Source organism: Ilyonectria robusta, assembly GCF_021365365.1.
Source record: "Ilyonectria robusta strain PMI_751 chromosome Unknown BGZ61scaffold_16, whole genome shotgun sequence".
NCBI lineage: Eukaryota > Fungi > Ascomycota > Sordariomycetes > Hypocreales > Nectriaceae > Ilyonectria > Ilyonectria robusta.
The window spans coordinates 675,868-696,721 of NW_025764450.1; the positions used below are offsets into that span (position 1 = coordinate 675,868).

General features: G+C 49.8%; 5 protein-coding genes across 5 annotated transcripts; 2 read left to right on the forward strand and 3 right to left on the reverse strand.

Moving 5' to 3' along the window:
• Window positions 1-127: 127 nt before the first annotated feature.
• BGZ61DRAFT_496010 (uncharacterized protein) lies at window positions 128-729 on the forward strand (the record flags this gene model as incomplete). Its single annotated transcript, XM_046250963.1, has 2 exons — window positions 128-493; window positions 550-729. The coding sequence occupies 2 exons, from the start codon at window positions 128-130 to the stop codon at window positions 727-729; spliced, it is 546 nt and encodes a 181-aa protein (XP_046101574.1).
• A 1,581-nt stretch (window positions 730-2,310) lies between these two features.
• Window positions 2,311-6,213, reverse strand: BGZ61DRAFT_395096 (glycosyl hydrolases family 31-domain-containing protein). Its single transcript, XM_046242913.1, has 10 exons — window positions 5,891-6,213; window positions 5,384-5,841; window positions 4,371-5,334; window positions 3,886-4,317; window positions 3,564-3,831; window positions 3,465-3,506; window positions 3,153-3,417; window positions 2,996-3,102; window positions 2,794-2,943; window positions 2,311-2,735 (listed from the first exon to the last, which is right to left on the reverse strand). Exons 1-10 carry the CDS (start codon window positions 6,184-6,186, stop codon window positions 2,442-2,444), a joined length of 3,276 nt encoding a protein of 1,091 aa, XP_046101575.1. The 5' UTR covers window positions 6,187-6,213; the 3' UTR covers window positions 2,311-2,441.
• A 3,454-nt stretch (window positions 6,214-9,667) lies between these two features.
• Window positions 9,668-11,188, forward strand: BGZ61DRAFT_535076 (amino acid/polyamine transporter I; the record flags this gene model as incomplete). The annotated part of the gene is made up of 1 exon (XM_046254228.1): window positions 9,668-11,188. The coding sequence occupies one exon, from the start codon at window positions 9,668-9,670 to the stop codon at window positions 11,186-11,188; it is 1,521 nt and encodes a 506-aa protein (XP_046101576.1).
• Window positions 11,189-11,857: 669 nt separating this feature from the next.
• BGZ61DRAFT_550514 (chaperonin 10-like protein) lies at window positions 11,858-13,159 on the reverse strand (the record flags this gene model as incomplete). The annotated part of the gene is made up of 3 exons (XM_046255468.1): window positions 13,042-13,159; window positions 11,951-12,964; window positions 11,858-11,899 (listed from the first exon to the last, which is right to left on the reverse strand). The coding sequence occupies exons 1-3, from the start codon at window positions 13,078-13,080 to the stop codon at window positions 11,858-11,860; spliced, it is 1,095 nt and encodes a 364-aa protein (XP_046101577.1). The 5' UTR covers window positions 13,081-13,159.
• Window positions 13,160-13,582: 423 nt separating this feature from the next.
• BGZ61DRAFT_395098 (putative ankyrin repeat protein) lies at window positions 13,583-19,937 on the reverse strand. Its single transcript, XM_046242914.1, has 7 exons — window positions 19,572-19,937; window positions 19,285-19,510; window positions 19,170-19,232; window positions 19,058-19,123; window positions 18,553-19,006; window positions 14,176-18,485; window positions 13,583-14,118 (listed from the first exon to the last, which is right to left on the reverse strand). Exons 1-7 carry the CDS (start codon window positions 19,820-19,822, stop codon window positions 13,813-13,815), a joined length of 5,676 nt encoding a protein of 1,891 aa, XP_046101578.1. The 5' UTR covers window positions 19,823-19,937; the 3' UTR covers window positions 13,583-13,812.
• Window positions 19,938-20,854: the final 917 nt, after the last annotated feature.

Sequence of the window (20,854 nt, forward strand, 5' to 3'; positions counted from 1 at the left end):
ACGGATCGGTTCGGTTCGGTTCGGTCTGTTTAGATACCACTCACTTGTTCTAAATGAGTATATAATGGCTAGAGAAGTACAAATCTCTCTAGCTAAACACAGAGAATATTAATTCATTCTCTCTATAATGATTCCGCGTCTTGCATGTCTTGTTAGCGTCCTCAGTGGCCTGTATAGCCATGGTGTTTCTTCCGCGGCCACTACCGATTCAAACCATCCCTCACGCATCGTTGAGATTGATGGCATTGATACAAGCAATGTCACTGTATTCAATTGCCCACCAGGCACACGGGGTGATGCGAGCCTCGAATCCATCCAATTGGCAATGGACGACTTTGCCTATACGTTCTACACTGAGAAGAACGTTAAGGCTGCCTTTAAACAGTATGTCGCCAGCAATTATGTCCAGCACAACCCTGGCATAGTCGATGGAAGGGATGCTGCCATTAAGGCACTGGAGCCTCTGTTTGGAAGCAGCGAACATGGGTTTAACGTGAGTCGAGATGAGTTACACTCAAATCTCTGTGTGCACTTACTTATCCCATATAGATTGCCCGAGTCATGGTGGGGAAAGAGTACACGACTATCCATATCGAGGCAACCAACAAGGGCGGGCCATCTTATAATGTGTTTGATGTCTATAGAACGAAGGGTACATGCATCGTTGAACACTGGGATTGCTTGGAGGAGATTTCTAACAAAACAGTATCGCCCCACCCGTACTTTTAAGAGAGGCTTGCAGTTGGGGTCAAGGTCGCTTTTATATGTCAATACACCTTTCCCGTTGACTAGTTTTCGAAACTAAACCTCAATCAAAATCTCTCAAACTCTTTCCAAAGATCAGTTACAGGTGCCGACGGACAGACTTGGATTGTACTCTTAATCAATCTTCCCGGACTTATACCTAGTCTATCGAGCATCTTGTAAACACTACTGTCGGTAGACCCGGTTTTCAGCAAGGATTATCTTTCTGAAAAGCTTAGCAAATTAACTTCCGCTTAGAGTAGATGCTTGTTGGTTGATCTCTTGTCCATCTCGATCTACTCCCCGTCCCAATTAATATTATGGGACGGCTTCAGGCATCTCCCCAGTTCCATTTTTCATGGTCCACTTAGTTTGCAAATATTCTGGGCCTCTCGTGTTTGGCGTCACACCTCAGCTGATAAGCGCGAGGAGTGATCGTCCTTCCTGCATAGATCTCCACCAAAGCTCGCTCGTAGGATCTATCAGACCCACGAGCTTCTTCGGTACTACTGTATGCCACACCCAGGGGTTACGATCGGGAGGGAGTGGACTGAGTACAGATGTACCCGCTCTAAGACCCTGCCTGCATCGTGCCAAATACCTGGTTGTATTTTGCGGGGACGGTGGGACTAAGATTGCGATTCTTTATTTAATAGGGTAGATCTCCGCTCTGCACATGCTGCAAGACAAAGAGTGTAACTACTCGGCTGCTTGAGTATGTGCTGCCCTCGGACACGGTATGACGGGCCGTGAAATAGCACCACCAAAGGCCTCCTCCCCAACCTGCTTGACCCATTGCACCCCACTCAATGTATACCGCGCCACTATAGATATGGTGTTGGCCACCACAGCTTTCTGAGACAATGGGTCTCGGATCGTGAGTCATGAAGTCAATTCATACTGCAGTGCCACCAGGTCCTCTTCCGATCTAACAATTTCCTCTACAAATGCCAGAGAAGACTCGGGCTTCTCCTCATAGCATTCCACGCCAACAATTCAGCCTATTGACGACACCCTCACTTAAAATACAATGGTGGTTGCAGAAACTGCCCCTGTTTCTTTCTAACTACGGTCATGAACGTTGTTTCTAGTCTCCAGGATAACTCTAATACAAGCAGGGGAGTGGTATGGAACACGAGTCCTACGCAATACCCGATACGAGGATGGCACTCCTGCCAAGGTTGACCAATTCCTCGGTATTAATTCCAAGTCGCCAGCAGCGGTCGGCGCAAAGCTTGCCGGCATAATCACCCGTTCTTGGTCATTGGTTACGCCTGAGATCACGAACCAAGGTGATGCACACGGCCAGACGCTCCATGGTATCTAGCAATTGTGGACAATGAAACCATCTGGAAACTCCTTCAATATGTGCTTTACTCAATTTCATGCAACAGGTTTTCATACACGGTAGTGGGCTAGGAGTCTCCAAGAACTAGACATAGTAGGAGATTAATGTCTATCTAGACATCCCAATCCACCAACAGTCATGCCACTACTATAGTAGGACGTCAAGATAGTCAATGCACCCAAAATGCCTCGTTCATGGTAGACTACACAATGGACATGGTGCCTGATTAGAATTTTATTAGTTTGCCCCATATCAATTTTTCTGTTGCGGGGCGACATGTATGAAACTACACTATGAAATGTCGGATGGGATGTCTGTGACAAGAACTGACGCTTTCAGCGCGACACTACTAAGCAGAGCTATCGTGAGTCAACTGAAGCGTCACCCCCTTCTCGGTGTGGGCATCAGCGACAGACAGAGTTACGGTGGTAGCTCGAGAGCTGACGTTCGTGTTCGACGAGACGTTACTTTCGGAAGCGACCTTGACAGAGCTGACATTAGTCGAAGGATCATGCCAGAATACCATTGTGTATTCCGTGCCAATAATCTCTGACAAATCTCCATATCCATTCCAAGGGGCCTTGATTGTCAGAGTGCGAACAAAGCTGATAGGAGAGTCGCCAACGGCAACCATGGTCGTTTTCTATTGCCGCAGGTTAGTCATTAAATAGATACGAAGTGAATGTCCAACATCAACTTGCCTGCTCAATGAGAACATGACAGTACTTGTCTGCGGCTTTGCTGTCTCCGAAAGCTTTCTTAGTCCCGTTAGACTGCAAGTTCAGACTCGGAACATGCGACGATGGGGCGCTGTCTCTCGAGATTCCATCATCGAGGTACATGCTGTACGACTACGGATTGTTAGCTGGCCATCAACAAAGGCATAGTCATCTCATCGCTTACGTTGTTCTTTCCTGGATACACATGTACGGTGATAGGGTTAGGATCCTGCTTGGGGAGAGACGGATCCGGGATGTAATCCCTGACCTGGATCTTCGGGATGATGCCGCCTGTGGCTCGAGTCAGCTGGCGAGTCCTACTAATAGTTGTTGCAACATACCCTCTCTGATATACATGGGCGTGATGTACGGAAGTTGAGTATCCTGATCGCTGATAAGACAGCTATACTCGATCCGGCTCCCGCCATCGGCGGCGGGAGAAAGCGCGGCGCCGAGTGCTTCGTCTGGTCGCAAATTCATGGGGAACCATTTGTCTGGGTATGGTAAGTAGAGCTTGCGAGTCTGTCTCTTGCTCTCAGGCGTCAGAGCCGGCGCTACCAGCAAGTCATTCCTGACCATGTACTGGCTTCGGGTGAAACGTTGGTTCTAAGGATGTTAGGTAAGATGTCGGTCGATGCACGAGGAGAACTTACGTCTGCAGAGAAGAGTGTTCTGTCAACGTCATCCGTAATCACCTATCAAATCACAGGGTCAGTCAATGTTTAATCGCGGCCGTGTGGTTGGAATCCTACCATCGCTCGAGCAATAGGCAACCCCGTGATGATGTTCTCAAACATTGCATCATACATAAGCTGCATCAAGCTGTAGCGAAGTCGGATGTAGTACCGACAAACTGGAAGAACAGCGCGGTAGATCATGGCTTCCCTTCCTTGGAAGCTGTCCTTGTTATCGTCGTAGTGCTTCTGATACGCATATGGCTCTTGGAATAGCTTGCCATCTTTTCTCATCTGACCCTTTCTGGGACCGTCGACCCAGAAGCGCTTCTTCGTATAATGGTTCCTGGTGGATTATCATGAGTCGAGCTTGCAGAAAGCAAGGAGACAGAATTCTTACCTGAACCATGGCAGAAGGGAGTAAGCACAGTACCAGCGGATGATCAGTTCAGGGTTGGCATAGTCATGCTCGGCCTCCATAAACTCGAATCCACCGACATCTTGTCCTGAAATCGTGATTCCAGACATGCCGAGGGCGAGGACTTGTGCGACCGAGATATCAAGGAACTCCCATGTCGATGCGTTATCTCCCGTCCAGAGGCCGGCATAACGATGGCTTCCGATAAAACTTCCTCGTCCGATGATGAAGTTGCGCCGGTTCTCTCGCCAAGCCAACTCTGGGCTGAGCTCAGAAAGGCGGTTCAGGCCGTGGTAGGTGGCCTTGTGCAGGTTGTAGCTGTACAGTGACCAAATCTCAATCGCTTTCCTCTGCTTGGCTCGGTTAGGGTCGCCAGACCAGCCGTCAGAGTCAAGCAAAAGTCGGAATGGCAAACTAAACACCAACGTTAGCTTCAGTCTCAGATTCTTTCGAATCGTCTAACTCACGATTTCATATCTCCGTACTGTTCCGCAATGCAGGGGGACGTCATATCCTGCCAGACGAAATCAAGACCGCATTCAAAGAGATACTTGTACTGCTTCGCCCACCACTTGCGGACTTCCTTGTTGTTCAGATTCGGGTAGTGGCCTGGGTGTCCATTTCCCCAACCGTAGAACACTCCGCCGTGGAATGGTTGCTTGGTGTTGAACACTTGCGAAAAGTCGTAATTATCCGGTTCGAAGTAGTCAGGTCTGGCAGAAATCGGGGCCTGGAAGTACTGCGATCCAGTGCCGAATTCCAAGTACCGTTGCTGGTGTGGGTACGGGGCCGAAGGATCTATGTCGCGATTGTCTGCCACAAAGTACCCGTTCTGGAGTCCTTCGTTCAGAGTGCTGTACTCAGCTGATGGAGTGCTGTTGATGTAAGGAGTGATGTTGGTGGAGCATTTGACACCTTTTTCCCTCAGTGTCTTGAACATGTTGACCGGGTCAGGAAAGTGAAGATCTCTCTTGTCGATGGTAAAGGTGCGGTAGTCGTCCTGCATGTCCACGTCGATATGCATGCCGTCAATTGGAAAGTTGCATTTGCGATATTCGTCGATGGCTTCGACGACGGAATCTTGGTTGTCGTAGCCATAGCAGCCCTGGTGATATCCCAGCACGTATCGGGGCTTGAGTTTGGGCTGGCCGACAATGGACGTATACAGCTGGACGAGATCTTGCATGCTATCACCTGCAACGACCATGCAGTGGAAACTGTTGAACCTGGTTGCAACGCGCATGGCATTTTGCTCCTTCATGCCCACGTCGATGCAGACGTGTGAGTAGTTGTCAATGAAGGTCGCGATCTGGGATCTGTATCCAGGATGCGAGTCTACCTCGATCCAAAACGGCTCCGAGTGGTAGAGCGGCTCGCGGTCATCAAGGGGCCCTTTACCGTAGACGTTTTGATACCGCATGTTGTCATAATCTGGGAAGAAATTAGTCCATGTCCTCAGGGTAAGTCATTGCCCACATACTGAAGTAATTCATGTACGTCTTTTTCTTGAAGAGATTTTTGCCGCCTTGTTCTCCGAAGCCCATGTAGTCAGCGGTGGCCGATTTCTCCACGGACAGAATGGTCGCGTTGTCTCGGTACTGGAGACCTCTTGGCTTCGTTTTCCAAACCACTGCAGCTTCGGCACCCTTGGATGTTGTGAGATGCAGCTTCTCAATTGTACTGGAGTCAAAACTCTGCATCTGGGGCAATTTCTCTGCTAGGACTTGGTTTTCCAAGACTCGAACAGCAGTGATTTGGAACGGGTCCCGCTGCACCCAAAGTTGAAGCTCGACCTTCCTCTTGTCCGTGTTAGGATTCATAACGGACTGGAGGATGTAGTACTTCGGGTCCTCGACCAGCTCCACAGCCCAATTGATTCCTTGAGCGGCATCGAGGGTGCTGATGAGAGTGCTGAGGGTGTCCAAGACGATTGTGCGACTAGCGGTGTGAGCGGTCGCCTCGGCAGGATACTGACAGCGAGACTTACCTGTTGTAATCGGTGAAATCAGATCCCTTCTGGTTATGCGGATCAAAGCGAATCCTCCAGACTCTTGGACGCATGAATTGAATCAAGAGGAGTGACCCGTCATTGAAGCGGAAGATGGTTCCATGGCTGCACGCGGGGTTCTTGGTGCCATCGTCCAAGAGCTGATCGGCCGCCTTGTAGGAGACCGTTGCAGGCTGGTTCACATTCGCAGACGGCGCATCCAAACCTTGGAAAAAGTCATCCGCCTTGATAAACAAGTACGGATCTCGAAGCTTTGTCGCCTCGAACTCATTCATGGTGATTGATGCAGTGCTGGGAGCGGTCTGACTGAGGGGTAAGGATCTGAGTGAGCTGCGTGGCACCTAGTGACTTATATATGGAAATCGTGACTTTGTGTTACCCACCACCGTTGGCCGGAGGATCAGGATAGTCCGGATAGTCCGGGTCAAGGTCCCCACCGCTCTTCTTAGCTCTGTCTGAATAGTTGCGGGGAGTTGCGGGGAAGAGGAATGAGGACGATCCCGTTCATTCCAAGCACGAGTCAGTAATTGCATAGGTGGATTCTATACGAATGCGCGTTGACAAGGCGCCAGACGCAACCTAATAATTTAACACATTCGCAAAGTCTAGGGGAAGCCATAAACGTATAAATGACGCGTCTCTCATTTACCCTCAAGCCACAGATCGTCATTGTTTTCAGCCAACGCATACTTTCACTGGCGCATCTCCAATTGCATTCATGTGGGAATGTGTGAGAATGCCATTTCCAAGCCCATGGCCATTTTGAGGAGATCCAACACCCAGAATGGCATAATTCTATTCAAAATGACCCGGGACCTCCCGATTACCGTGTCCGTAGCTCTTCGAGTGACTGACCTGGAATGTTTCCAGGGCCTTGCATCGGCTCTACACCGCCAGGAAGAAAGCCTAGAGTTCGCAGGGGAGTCTTGGGTTCATGACTTTCGGCCCTACGGTTTTGGCTTGTTTATATTAAATGAATTGCAACTCTATCGATTGGAGGATGCACTTGCGTCCTAAAGGAGAATGATCGACGGAACATGTTAGCAGAAAGCATAGTGTCTTGGAATGCAAACGCTATCGATCTCGCCTCGCCTATTGCTCGATCTCTACTTCCAGAGAAAGTATCCGGAATACAGAAGATTATTTTCGGTGGAGCGGCAATACATGTCAGAGATGTAAAGCCCTGATGGGAGATCACGCAGATTGTCGGTCTCTATGGACCATGGGAATGCACGCCAGACAGTAAGATCAATTGCAACCCACCAAGTACTAATAAGACTGCCACGTAGGAAAGGGACCCTCCTCCACAGTCATGACAGCCTAGATAGCGCCGTTGCTATCAATACTGCAACTTGGTTAACCAGAACTGCATTTATTTATTATTCTTCCTGTCTCTAACCAGTAGCAATTATAGAAAAATCTACTTTATCTAGGGTAGGAAATGTGTAGGTCTAGCCGAGGTCAGCGCGATCCCAACTATGTCTTGTCAGATAAAGCTTCCCTCCTCGAGACCTCGCGATGCTGCAAGATCGACTCCTAAGCCGACTCATGCCTAAACAGAACTAAATTACACTCTTGTCAAATCGATGAGCCAATGGTCTTCCATAGCGTCCCCATCTATGATTCCGTGGGCATAAGCTTCTCCAATTAGCCACAGTTTGCCGTGTACATCTGGACGAAGAATATATGGAACATGTGCCCCAATGAGAACGTAGAGAAGCCCCCCTGGTGCCATTTCGCAAGGTCCAATCCCGATGTGGCCTTTTGATGTGTAGAACGGCCGTTTGCCATTGGCAAAATTCGGGAAATTATGGGTGTCATTCCCTAGCCCCAACGAGACAAACGTTTGTTTATCCACGGTGCTCAAAGACATATTTTTCAATGAGTTGTGTGCTTTTCAAAATTCCTTTCACTCAATGCTTGATCTCTTGATCTGCCACTGCAATGTGCCAGACAGCCTTGAGGCGATCTAGCTCGTCAGTGGTTGAATCGAGGTAAAACCATTTTCTTAGGTCTTGCAGTCACCTTGGGAAAGATTGTTCTTCCCAGGTAGTATCCATGCACGCACTCCACTTTATTCAAAAACTTGGCATGCAAGAGTAAGGACATTGGAGGCGTTTGCATAAACCCGTAGGAGACGCTTATATTAGGATTGTCTCCGGAAGCGCTGAAAGTGGGCTGTAGCACGGCTGTGACGGGCACTACTTTTCGATCCATTGCGCTTTGCTGAAGGGGCACCCTCTGAAGTATGTTGGTGAAATCAAGATCCCAGGAGGGAAGATCTGGAATGTTTTTGTCGACTTTGCAGAGCGAAAGCATGTCGAAAATCCCGTTGCTGACTATTGATACTGTGGTCTCAAGAAACACCTCATTCCAGGATTTCTGATAATCTGGACGGAGACCTATTTTCGGCAGCCGGACATAGCCAACGTATCACAACGGTGCTTGCGTGTAAATTCTATGCATTTGCTGCACTTTCTGTCTTTTTTTTCCCACTGCATCGTCCTGGTCAACAGAAAGAGAGTCGATCCGGAGTGTCAGCGGCGCATATTCTGGCGTCAGATGAATAAGCGCAGCTTCAATACTGTTCGTGACGTGGAGAACAGTGTCGCCGACGAAAAAATCGCTTGAATGACCCCATGTGTAAGAAAGCCCGAAAGAAGGAGGCGGTTGATCCGAGGAGACATGGGAGTTGGTAAAGGCGACACGGACATTCTTGGCAACAATCAAGTTAAATATAGATTCCCACAGTGGACTATTCGTCTTAGGCCCATCTTTTATCTACATCAGCGACCAGCCTGCTCCAATAACTCTTTCAAGTCTGATTCATTAGCTATAGATTTTAACTATTAATTAATATGTTAAACTGCTAAATTTATTTAAGCTCCAATTGCCGAATAACTAGTATTAATACACAGATTTACACTGAAAATATACTTGATAGCCTTTATTAGAGCGTTATTCAATGAGCCTCCGGACGGTATTAAAATATCCCACTAATTATCCTAACAGATTTGAAGTTAAAGATATCTTTAAAACCCTGTCCTCTCTAGTTGTATTCTCCTTACTGTCACTATTCAGTAGTGTTCACCAGTCTATAAACCCACTCGGCAATTTGAAAAAGTCAGTAGAATTGCATATATTACAAACAGATTGATCGCAAAGTGTAGAATCTCGGGAGTAGCGTTCAAGATTTCTGTTTCCGGGATTTGGCTCAAGCTCGACAAGCCTGTTGTGATCCGCAACTTGAAGGGCAAAGAAATAGGAAACGCGAATCTTTCGCAATCTATTCTCTTTGGCCAATATCCGAATCACTTATGGACCGTAATTATGACTAACATACTAGATTGCTCTGACGTGTGCGCTCGGGTCTTGTGATGATTGTGCTATTTCCGTTGCCGTGGCCGACTTCGTGCCGTCTTTGCCGCCGCCGCCGCCCTCGCGATAAGGTCGCGGAAAAATTGCCTATTTGAGCTGTGGGATACCTCTGATTAGCCCCCGATGCTCCGTATCAAACGATTGATGGCAAGATACATATTTAAATAGTCCTTGGCGGTATCAAGATGCTTGGTATATCAATGTTATTTGCGACTCCTCGAGTCTTGTATCTGCCGACTCTCTTGTCATTGCAAATCCACTTTCACGTAAACACCGGTGGATGATATATTTTCTTCTCGTGGCCCTCCTCCCCGTCTTTCTTTTTTGGACAACCATATTAAGATGATTGAAACACCGGATCCCTCGAACCCAATAGCAATGCCATCCTCTACCGAGAAAGTAGCCTTAGACGGCAGTCACGGGACGAAAGATGCGCTCGTACATAGATACAGTCGTCTATCCGTCATAGCCTTTGCCTTCACGACAACCAACTCATGGCTGGCCTTCGGGTCGGGCATTGCCGTACCCTTGATATCTGGGGGAGGGCCTGCTCTCATCTACGGGCTCATTGTCAGTGGTATCGTCATGGCGACCATTGGCGCGGGCTTCGCCGAGCTTGCCTCCGCGTTTCCGTCAGCAGGTGGCCAATATCATATCGTCTACATGGTGTTTCCGCCAAAGCATCGTCGCAGTGCCGCGTTCGTTACCGCCTGGATGAGTATCTTGTCAACAGCGCTTGGGCTGGCCTCGTGCAACTTCTTCGTGGCAAGTTCAATCGCCGACCTGGCTGCCCTATGGAACCCGGGATATGAGCCCCAGGCATGGCAGATCTACCTTCTACACGTCCTCCTTTGCGTCATTGGCTTTATCGCCACATCTCACTTCCCCGGTGCGATTGGTCGCGTCGGCATCGCCATTTTCTGGCTCTCTCTCGTCGGTTTTGCGGCTTCCATTGCATCTGTTTTAGCAGTCAGCCCAGAGAAGCAACCGGCTTCATTTGTGTTCAAGGACTATCCCAATACGAGCGGGTGGTCGGATGGCTTCGCATTTGTACTTGGCGTCACCGGCTGCCTCTGGGCTTACAGTGGTGTTGACGGGCCAACTCATCTAGCAGAAGAGGTGCAGAATCCAAACCGCAACGTGCCTATCGCTATTGGATTGACCATCAGCTTGGGGTTTATTACCGTTGTCGTATGGAATATCGCGCTGCTCTTTGCCATAACCGACCTCGAGGCGATTGTCGCGTCTGGTGTCCCGATCATCGAGGTCTATCGCCAGTCGCTGAACTCAAAGGTCGGCACAACAATCTTCACCATTTACTATATGGTCATGTTTTACGACATAGTTCTTAACCTTTTCATCTTTGGTGGGAGAATTGCCTGGTCTCTCGCACGAGATGGAGGTGTTCCCTACCACCGATTCTTCACGCAACTCGACCACGCAAGCCCTGTTCGGGCGACCGCCATGATCCTTGGCATGGAGATTATTGTTGGGATTTTGTTCGTGGCCTCATCGACTGCATACAACAGTTTTATTGGTCTCACTCTCTTTGCCCTCAATATCACTGTTGCTCTTCCTCAAGCAGCTCTGCTCTTCCGCGGGCGGGATTGCCTCCCACGTCGAGCATTTTCTCTTGGCAAGTTTGGTTATGTCGTGAATGGGCTTTCCACAGCGTTTGTCATTCTGTTCTCTGTCACATTCTGTTTTCCAACCTCTATTCCTGTTGCTCCCTCCTCAATGAACTACTTGGTCGTGGTCATGGCCGGCGGGTGGATCCTGATTGCAATTTTCTGGTGGGCTGGGCTACGACGATCTTTTACTGGGCCTACTGTGACTATCGATGCCCTGGCACCGAGCGACACAAGTGAAGCCAAGGACGAGGAGGAGCCAAAATATTGATGGATAAGAGTTAGATCTGGCGCGTCCCATGTAATTGTTACCTGTCTTATCGGGGCTTGTCTCGTTGGGCACAAAGTTTACTTAACACTTGAACAAATCGTTAAAAGTTGAGTATCGCTATTTGCACACATAACAATATTCAGAATTCTACTAATGAGTATCCAAAATCATCCTAGAGGTGTTAAGAAGATACTTTTTCTAAAAACTAATATTTAGTCTTTATTGTTTTTAGTAATAATATTTTATCTTACTTATTTAGTCTGATTAATAACAAAAACAGACATTTAGTCCTACCTTCGACTACCTTATGCATCAGGCATATGGATACCTGAGTTAATTTAACGCTTTAGTAAAGAAACTGGAGCCTGTGCGCAAATAGCGATACTCTCAAAATTATGTTTTAGTTTATTCATAAGGTATAAAAGCAGTAGTACACTTTACAATATTGCAGCAGAAAGGCATTAGTGGAAGCTTCAACTCTGGACAGTAGGCAAAGATTGGTTTCATTCAGCACATGCAAAAGCATTATTTGCATCTCCCGTTCTTCACACAACTCTTTACTCGTTTTACGGTAGTGGTTGTTCAATATTTATGTTTGCCCCAGCTCACATAGGAAAATGTGGTTACAATGCCTGTATACGGTAGCAACAGAGGACTTATATCTTGTATCTATTTAGCGCCATCTAATTTCATGATGTACTTCCCTTGAAGCTGTAAAATGTCAGTTCAAACTCTGTATCAGGATGGGGATGAAGGTCTTACCTGACCAAGGGCCATTTTTTCCATCAGCCCTTCCAAATCATCGAGCCTAGCCCAGATGATCTTGGGAATGACAACCCGCCGCTTGACAAACTCCAGAGCCTCTAGAATGTCAGTCCTTGTGCCCACGGACGAACCAACGATCTTCCATCCATTGTCAATCATCCAAAGCGGGTGAAAGTTCACCTTGGCATCTTCTGGGAGAATAGAGATGCACATCAGTGTTCCAAAAGGACCGAGCATATCGATGGCCTTTTGGTAGGCTGCTGATGCGGTAGCAGTGACTACTACAGCCTTGGCACCATGTCCTCCAGTCAGTTCCTTCACCTGTTTACCCGCGTCCTCGCCTTGAGTGACATCGATGTAGTGCTCTGCACCCTGTGACTTGCAGTAGGCTGCTTTGGCCTCACCAGCATCCACTGCTATAACGCGATATCCCATAGCATGGCCAAAAGAAACGGCAAACGCCCCAACTCCACCGCCTGCACCAGAAACAACGACCCATTGTCCAGGAGTCAGATGGCACCCCTTGAGCGCCTTGTACGCGGTAACGCCGCCGCATAGGATCGGGGCAATTTCCTCGTCCGGCAACTCATCAAAACTCGGGGGAATGCGGGCTAAATATCTGAGCGGCACCAGCGTGTACTCGGCAAAGGTGCCATCGTATGCTTTACCGGAGTGAAGCGCCTCTGCACATCGTGTTTCTCCCTCGTGGGCCAGGTCCACACAGAAGTCACAATTGCCACAAATATCTCGGGTCCAAGCCACGCCAACTCGCTGGCCAACTTGGACAGATGGGTCGAGGGCGGAGACGTTAGAGCCAAGGGTAACGATACGACCGACACCCTCGTGTCCTAGGATATTGCCAACGGGCCCCATATGACCCAAGGCCATGCCGTAGTCAGATCCACAGAGGCCGGTCACGGAGAGACGTACGAGCACTTCGTTGGGACCAGGGATTGGACGGGGTACATCTTGGACTGAGAATGTGGGTTTCGCGTCAGGGACCTGCGGAGACTGTACGTTTATCATTGCAATTAGCTTAATCCTGTTGTAGTTTGACAAAAGAATGAGTGTAGGTCAGGGCAACGAACCGTCAAGACTGCAGCTTTATGTAATTCGGCAGACGTCATAACTGCGTTGTTGGAGGATTCCGTTTAATACTTGTTGTTTGATGTCTTTTTGCGGTCCTGCTTATTGGAGATCTTCTGCGTTGAGGCGATAAAGAACTCCGACTCTTGTTAAAGTGATCACCAAGCTTGACTCGTCAGTTAAAGCTCGGGGGCGAACCCGACATTTTGATGATCAAGTTCGACCATGATGCAGACTTGCGGCATCTTTACTTAATCGGTAAAAGATTCCACATCTGCAACTTCATCAGCCTGCCAAGAGATACTGAGAGTCATGCAGCGCGGGGTTCCGCACCATCCAACGCCCTTGTCTCCTTGGCCGTTTCGATTCTAATCTTGCATCCAAACCATGTGATGTGCTCCTCCGTACTCCCCCGTGATTCATCAACCGTCATTCCCCGCTGTCTGTGGCACCACATCGTGTGGGTTGAATGTCGGGGAACTAGAGACTAGGCCGAGGAGAGAGATGTTTCCGCAAACTTGCAAGGGATCGATCGAGACTAGGCGGATGTGGAAGTTTTACCGCAGAGCAGCGATAGCAAGATAGGACAATCTGAGCGCATTCTCGCAAACGGCGGGGGAGTAGAAGCCAGAGGAAGAAAAGATGCATTATCAATATCCCGCCACCGGGCTCCCTATAGTTTATTAATTAGGCCTAAATGCGAATGAAGTAATACGATAGCGACGACATAGGGCTTTCAAATCATCACCTCAATCTCGGAGTTCTAAGTCATGCTAGTAATCCACATCTGGATCAAACTCCTCATCGCTAGCTTCTTCGATGGGAGCCTCAACCTCGTTACTAGACCCCGCGTCTCCTTCATCACCTTCCTGATCCTCTAAACTAGTCTGTTCCTCCTTTGAAGATGAACTGTCATCTGGCTCGCTGTGTAAGGAACTAGGTTCCTCCTCGTAGAGAGGGCCAATATCCTCAAAGCCATGGTCTGGATCATGCATGTCGGCTCGGCTGCCATAGCACTTGAAGCACAAAGACACGTCGTCGGAGCACTCGATGCACTTCCATTGTATGCCAATGATCCGCTGCATAACTGTTAGTCTTCCAGTTCATCTTGTAGCGAGGGATTGTTTGTTACGTACCACCCAGCAGCTCCAGCAGGTGGCGTCCTTTTGGTGCCCAACCTTGCTCACATGGAAGTGGGCGTTCCACTCCTCCTTCTGGCCATCAGGCTTGGTTCTAGTGAGCTCACTTGGGATCAAGGTTGGTAGTATTGCCCCGATCCCGCCATTGAACCGAGCGAGCTTCAAGGCCGACCACTCCGGTTTGGCATCGTAGCCACGGCCTCGAGCCCATAAGCTAGCATCCAAATTGAGAAGATGCGTAATGGATGTGGAATTACCAGAGCGGGCTGCCCACAGCAGAGGAGTCCAACCGTCACCGTCTTCCACGTCCACGCTCACCTTGGCCTTGCTCATCTTGCGAAGGAGATACGCCAGGCAGTCTCCGGGTTTTGCTGATGCCGCGTAGTGAATAGGCATGCGGCCGAACTTATCCTTGGCGCTGAGATCGGCTCCGGCTTTAGCTAGGGCACGTATGTAGTCATCCTGCTGAGCCATGGATGCAAAGTGAACTGCTTGACGGCCCTGGTGGTCGCTCACCTCGACAGAAGCCTTGCGCCGGATGAGGAACCTGAACACTTTGGTGCGAGGTTCTGGGTGAGATGAGTTCAATGCCTCCGCTGCTCTAATAATGGGATATGCGAGCTTCCCCCCGAGTTTGTTGATATTCACCTTGGCTTCATCGACGAGGTACCGCACCATCTCGGCAGAAGACGAGACCGAGTTGATGCCCAGCGCCGTGTATAATAGCGACGCGCCATACTCGACATCGACCAGGTCTGGGTCTGCGCCTGAGCTTATCAGCAGCTTGACGGTGGTTAAGAAGCCATGAGAACAGGCCAGATGCAGGATGCTCCCAAAGAGCGGACTAAACAAGTTTACGCTGGCGCCTTGCTCGATGAGATACTTGGCTACACCGTCGTTTCCCTTGCTCACCGCCATCGCTAGAGGAGTATAATTATCGTCGTTCGGCTTGTCCAAGGGTGATCCTGCTTCAACCAATAGCTTGACGACAGAAACAGGCGTGTGCTTCTCAACCTTGTGCAGGAGCGTACTGCCATCTTTGTCGACGTAGTGAACCTCGATTCCATTGGGGGCGGATAACAGCAGCTTGATGCATTCTTCGACATCACTCACGTCCCCAGACGAGTCATGTACGACACGGAGCAAGATGCTGGCAGAGTCGTCGCCGTCTTTGTTCCGGAACCTGGCATTGGCGCCGCCGTCTAGGAGGAGTTTGACGCACTTGGGAGCGCGATCGATGCAGGCTATCTGGAGAGCTGTGAAGCCAATTCGGTCAGGGAGCGTACTCTCGTCGTTCATGACAAGGTCCACGGTGGGCCCAGGATCGATGGCTAGAAGAGCCACAATGGATTCTGGTTGATTGCTTGCGACCATGTGAAGAATGGTCCCGTGTGCGCTGTGGCTGTCGATATCAATGCCTCGCTTGACCAGCTCAGGTAACAGCTCAGGCATATTCCAGGCCGCATGCAGCGCGTTCCATCCGTCGCCGGCGGTCCAAACAACCTGGCAGTTTTTCTCGAGCAAGAACTGCGCAATCTCCAGGTTCCCATGGTAGGCGGCCGTGAACAAGGGAGGATCCGAGCCTGGATCGTCTCCGCTGAAGTCGATATCGGCTCCCTTGTCGAAGAGGAACCGGACCATGTCAATGTTGCCTTCGCTGGTTGCTCGTGCCAAAGGCGTCTTGGAAAAGTGACCTCTCAGATCAACAAAGTTGATCTCGGCCCCGTGTTCAATCAGTAGGGACACGAGCTCAGTGTTGCCGGTGCACACGGCTCTGATCATGAGCATGTCTTCGTCCACAGGCTGAATGTTTAGATCGGCCTTGGGCTCGTTCTCAAGAAGCCTGCGGACTAGGTCGATACGGTTGCCAGCAACGGCGCAATACAGCGCAGTGCCTCCATCCCAGAGAACGTTCGGATCGGCACCGTGAGCCAGTAACGCCTCAACGCATCCCATCGAGCCCATGCCAGCTGCAATAACCAACGGGGGCCTCGAGAGTAAGGGAGCTCCTTTGCTTCTGTCGCCGCCTTCGCAGTCTGTCTTGCCGTCGATCAAAACGCCGACTACTTTGTGTCTGTTCCAGTTCACGGCGATGCTTACGAGCCCTGTCTTGCCATTTATTTCTGTTTCCGGTTTGTCGACGCTTGCGCCCTTCTGTATGAGCAAGTCCACCATGGCAGGATTACCAGATCGAACGGCAACCACAATAGCAGTGTCCTTATCATTATCGCATATGGTCAAGTCAGGTTTGGGCTCTGAGTCTAGCAGCAACTTCATGCTAGAGACCTGTCGCCACCAGGCGGCAACCGTAACTGCTGGCGCTCCCCAGTACGTGCTAGTTTTGTCAATGTTGCAGCCGGAGCGAAGAAAGACGGCGAGCAGGCTGTCAAGACCAGAGGCAACGGCTCGGTACATGATGTTGTCGGGCCATGGAAATGTTCTGGCATCTGGTATCTTGTCGACAAGGAAGTCGATGGCACCACCCTTGCCATAGGCAGCAGCCCAGAATAAGGCATTTGCAAGCTCTTTCTCATCTAGAGTCACTTGTCTTATGAGCTTTTCGACAAGTTCTTTGTTCCCAGCCCTGGCTGCCTCTGCAATAGCATACCAGCAAGTCTTCTCAAACAAGGGCTCATCCTTCTCTGAGCTGCACTGCTCCTCAACCAAGTCCTCCAGCCCCAGCATGGCATATATAGGCAACGGTGAGAGGTAGGACTGGTGTATCCGCGTAAATGGATTCGAAAGCGTATAAAAGGGGACCTCCCACGCTGCCCGAGCCTTCTTGCAAGCAAACAGCTCACGTACAAGGCCCCTAGGCTTGAATCGTCCACTTGACCGGTAGTGGTGGGACCAAAAGCGGACGGCATACTCAGCCATACTCGTGCGTTGATGAGCAATGATGGCTGCATCTTGTAGCTCCCCCCAGCACCCTCCTTCAAGTTGCTCCAGAGACAACATAGCCAGGTTGTCTTGCGCACCCTCGAGCCAAAAGTAACGCAAGCATGTCTCGGCGATGCTGCTGTGAATCTTATCTGCTCGCTCCTCCGCACTCCCTTCGATGCCCATCTCGGGAAGATCGTAGAGAGAGGGGTGACAGAACTTGAAATCCCGACCTCGGACAGTGATGAGTCCCCCAAATGCCTTCTCGATCCAAGTTACCAACTCTAAAGGATCAAGATCATCAAGCACTGGCTCCTCTCCATGACAATCATGAACCGCAAGCGCTTCGGCTAGTGACTCTGGCGTCCAAGGCTCTGCCGCGTGTTTTATCCAGTTGAAGCAGTTTTTGGCCCGGGACTGGCCCTCGGCCGGCAAAGAATCGACGAAAACTTGAATCATGCCCTCCGTGGTGACTGATGAGAGCTTGTTAATGGTGTCGGCAATTTGAGAGATGGATCGTCCTCGCCTGTAATGCTCAAGCCAGCTTAGAACAGCGTGTGCTAGATGCGGCGCATGAGAGTATCCCGCCAGGACTTCATCAAGCTGTGATCTAAAGGCCTCGTAAATTGGGCGTCTCGCCACAAGACCATCCAAAGCTGACCGGAGCTTCGTCGCCTGTGAATCGTTGATGATTGTCTTGTCCAGTGTAGGGCACTCCTCAAGATTGACGGCTGCATCGCTCGGGAACGAATCCACTCCCAACCCATCTCTACCACAAGTAGAGAAAATGAATCGGAAGTCCTTACAACCGTAGCTTTGCTCCTCTAGGATCCGTTCCAAGAACCACTTCCTTTGGCTCGCAGGGCACTGATCAAAGCAACCGATGAATAGCGTCATCTGGCATCTTGTCTCTATAGTGCCGAAGCTGCTGTATAGGTGATACAGATCTTCCAATGAGCAGGATCTCGTATCACTGATGAATTTGAGCTCGGAGGAAATTATTTCATTCATGCCGGGCCTGCGGTCGCAGAAATGCCAGGCGAGGATGTTGATGAAATAGAGTAACATGGACGAAATATTGTTGTATCGAGAGTCTGTCTCGTCAAACTCAAAGTAGGCAACGCTCCCCTCGGGAACTCTTTCAGAGCCGGAAACTCGAGTGGCAGCAACACGATCATAATCGAGATACAGACGTCGCGAGAGGTCGACAATATCCAGGGAATGATTCCCGTTGACGTGTACGTGAAGGAGTCGGGGGCTAGTGGTCGGCTTGTTGAGTTGCTTGTATGCTTCATGTTCGTAGATCCAGCTCACGACTGGGTGTTTCGGCATCTTCACATCGAAGTGTGTGTCCAGAGGGCGCGTTGGGGGACATAAGGATAGTAGGCGTCCTTGTTCCTGAATCGTGGTGTAGTTGACGTTGATATCTAAGCAGCCGCTGGTTACGAGACGGCTCGGGGTACTCCTTGAGTGTCATGGGTCAAATGTACTTACACAATCCGCTGTTGTTCAACATACCCAACACCTTTTCGATCCACCAGTCCGATGACTCGGCCCGCACTAGGTCCAGGTGGTCAGTTTCATCCCATCGGATGGCCGTGACTGCTTCGAGCGGATGGCTAGACCGATGCACGAATGGTAGGAACGGAGTCACTGGGCCCGGGAAGTCGTCGTCTCCATCTCCAGCTCCGACTTCTTCCCCGTCCTGGATTGCATTTTCTTCTTTAATGTTACGGCCCTTGTCGGCGACTATGTTGAAGATGGTTGTCCGAACTAGGTGCTTGGTTGTTGGAAATTCCTGGTTGACTCTGTTCACCTGATGCGCCAGATTCTTTACCTTCCTCAACACATTGCTCCGGATATTAGGGCCTGGCAGGAGAATAAGCTTGTGCAGCTGGTCCTCTAGTGAACTCATGGAGTGAGTTCGGTGAGGCGTTCCTAGAAAAACCTGGCTGTGTCAGCAATCAAGAAGATCGCATCTTAAATCATGGGCTCTTACGATAGCAGTGGTGAGTATGGCTATTTTTCCGTATTTCTTGGGTGAAGCCGAGGCCAGTGACAGTGCCTGATATTGTTAGAAGATACAATCGTTGATAGCTCGTCACTACTACCTCTTTTACGATTGTACCGCCGAGGTCGTGACAAATCCAGATCACTGGGCGGTGAGTTTCGGTCTGCCGTCGTGTCAACAAAATGCCGAGTTTCAGTAGCTGTTCTTGGACATACATCCTCTAGCTTTTCACGAAGCTTGGCGTACTCAGTAGCCAGTGTTTGAGCATGAAAACGGATCCCGTCTGGTCTGTAGATTGTAGAGTTCCCATCAATAGCATATGCATAGTCGATCTGTCTTATGTCCTCCGATGCGAAGAGCTGTTTCTTCACCCACCATTCGTTCTTTTTGTTGATCCAGGCAGTGTTGCGGTCGTCACGTAAGCCATGAACAGTGATAACGCTAACCTCTTGGTGAGTTCTTTATTATAGCTACACAGGGAAGTCAAAGGCTATGTGCTTACTCGTAGTCATCATACTGCGAACCGGACCAGCCATGTTGACCATTGATGGTAAGACCAAGTTCTCGCGTTGTTGGACCAGGATCTAGCGGTGATTCTGGCGCAGGGGCAGCAAAGAGATCACTTGTCGAGGCTATCGAGGCGCCATCCGAATCACTGGCGTCGTCATTTGACGTTATCAAGCCCGTGTCGGCACTTTGGAGCCCTTTTCCTGGCGATACTGAAGCTTTAGCGTTTGCGACATCGTCTTCCATCGTCGCTTCAACTTCAGTTGAGTTCGCAAGACGCTTTGAGGCTTACTGCGAGGGCAGACGGCGATGCAATGGCGAGGTTCAAGTTCGAACGTCGGATGACTACTCTTCGTATTGCGTACGATGTGGTTGGGGGCGGTGATATGACTGGGGGCACAGTGAAGAGGGGCCACAACCCTAGTTACTATGGCATCATATCATTGGTTCTGGAGTGAGCGATGCAGCTAGATCCTTGTTAGGCAGTTCCAATATTGTTCAGCTGCCCAGTGCCGCTTTCTTATAAACACTGTCAATACTAGGATGCTGACTCTTCAGCCTCGTTCCTGGAAAGAGATGCGTGGCTGAATACTTTGAAGGACTTTGAGCATTTCCGACGTGGGACGAATGCAGGGATTGAAGATTGTGATTGTGATTTCCCACCAACAGTGATAATCTTTTCCGTTGGGGCCGTGAGGCTAGTCGGAGTGGAATTGCACCGACCGTGATGAACAAACACGGCGGACAAAGAACTGGCCTTCTATATATGACCAACACAGATAATGGGGGTTTCAATTCAAGACCAAGCTGGGCAGCGATACCATCGCATCTATCTGGCATGATGGTCTACCATTTCCATGCTCATACCACAATACTCGTCAACGTCCACGCTTCCCAACTCATCGTCTCCGTATGTAACGCTTCTGCTTGGTCGAGTCCCCTTTTCCCGCGGGTTTGGTTGCGCAATGATGGAGTCATCTTTGGGAATCTATCTCCTTAAAGAGGCTCCCTGCCACAGTCTTCATAATGTATTCGCTGGTTTTTGGGGGCCAAAACCATCCCTGTCCCTACATGTCGCGTGCACTGTGTAGTTTGCATGGTTTCAGTCTCACCACCGTAATCACTTGGTTCAGGGACAGGGGTGATTAAAATACCGCATCACCAGACATGTCCGCAATTCGCAGGGCTGGGAGCTGCATGATCCCGTGCAGCCCTATTGTTGGCGGGTCATATTCCTCACGTCGCCTCTTCGCGTTCACATGCGGCTTGGGAAACGAC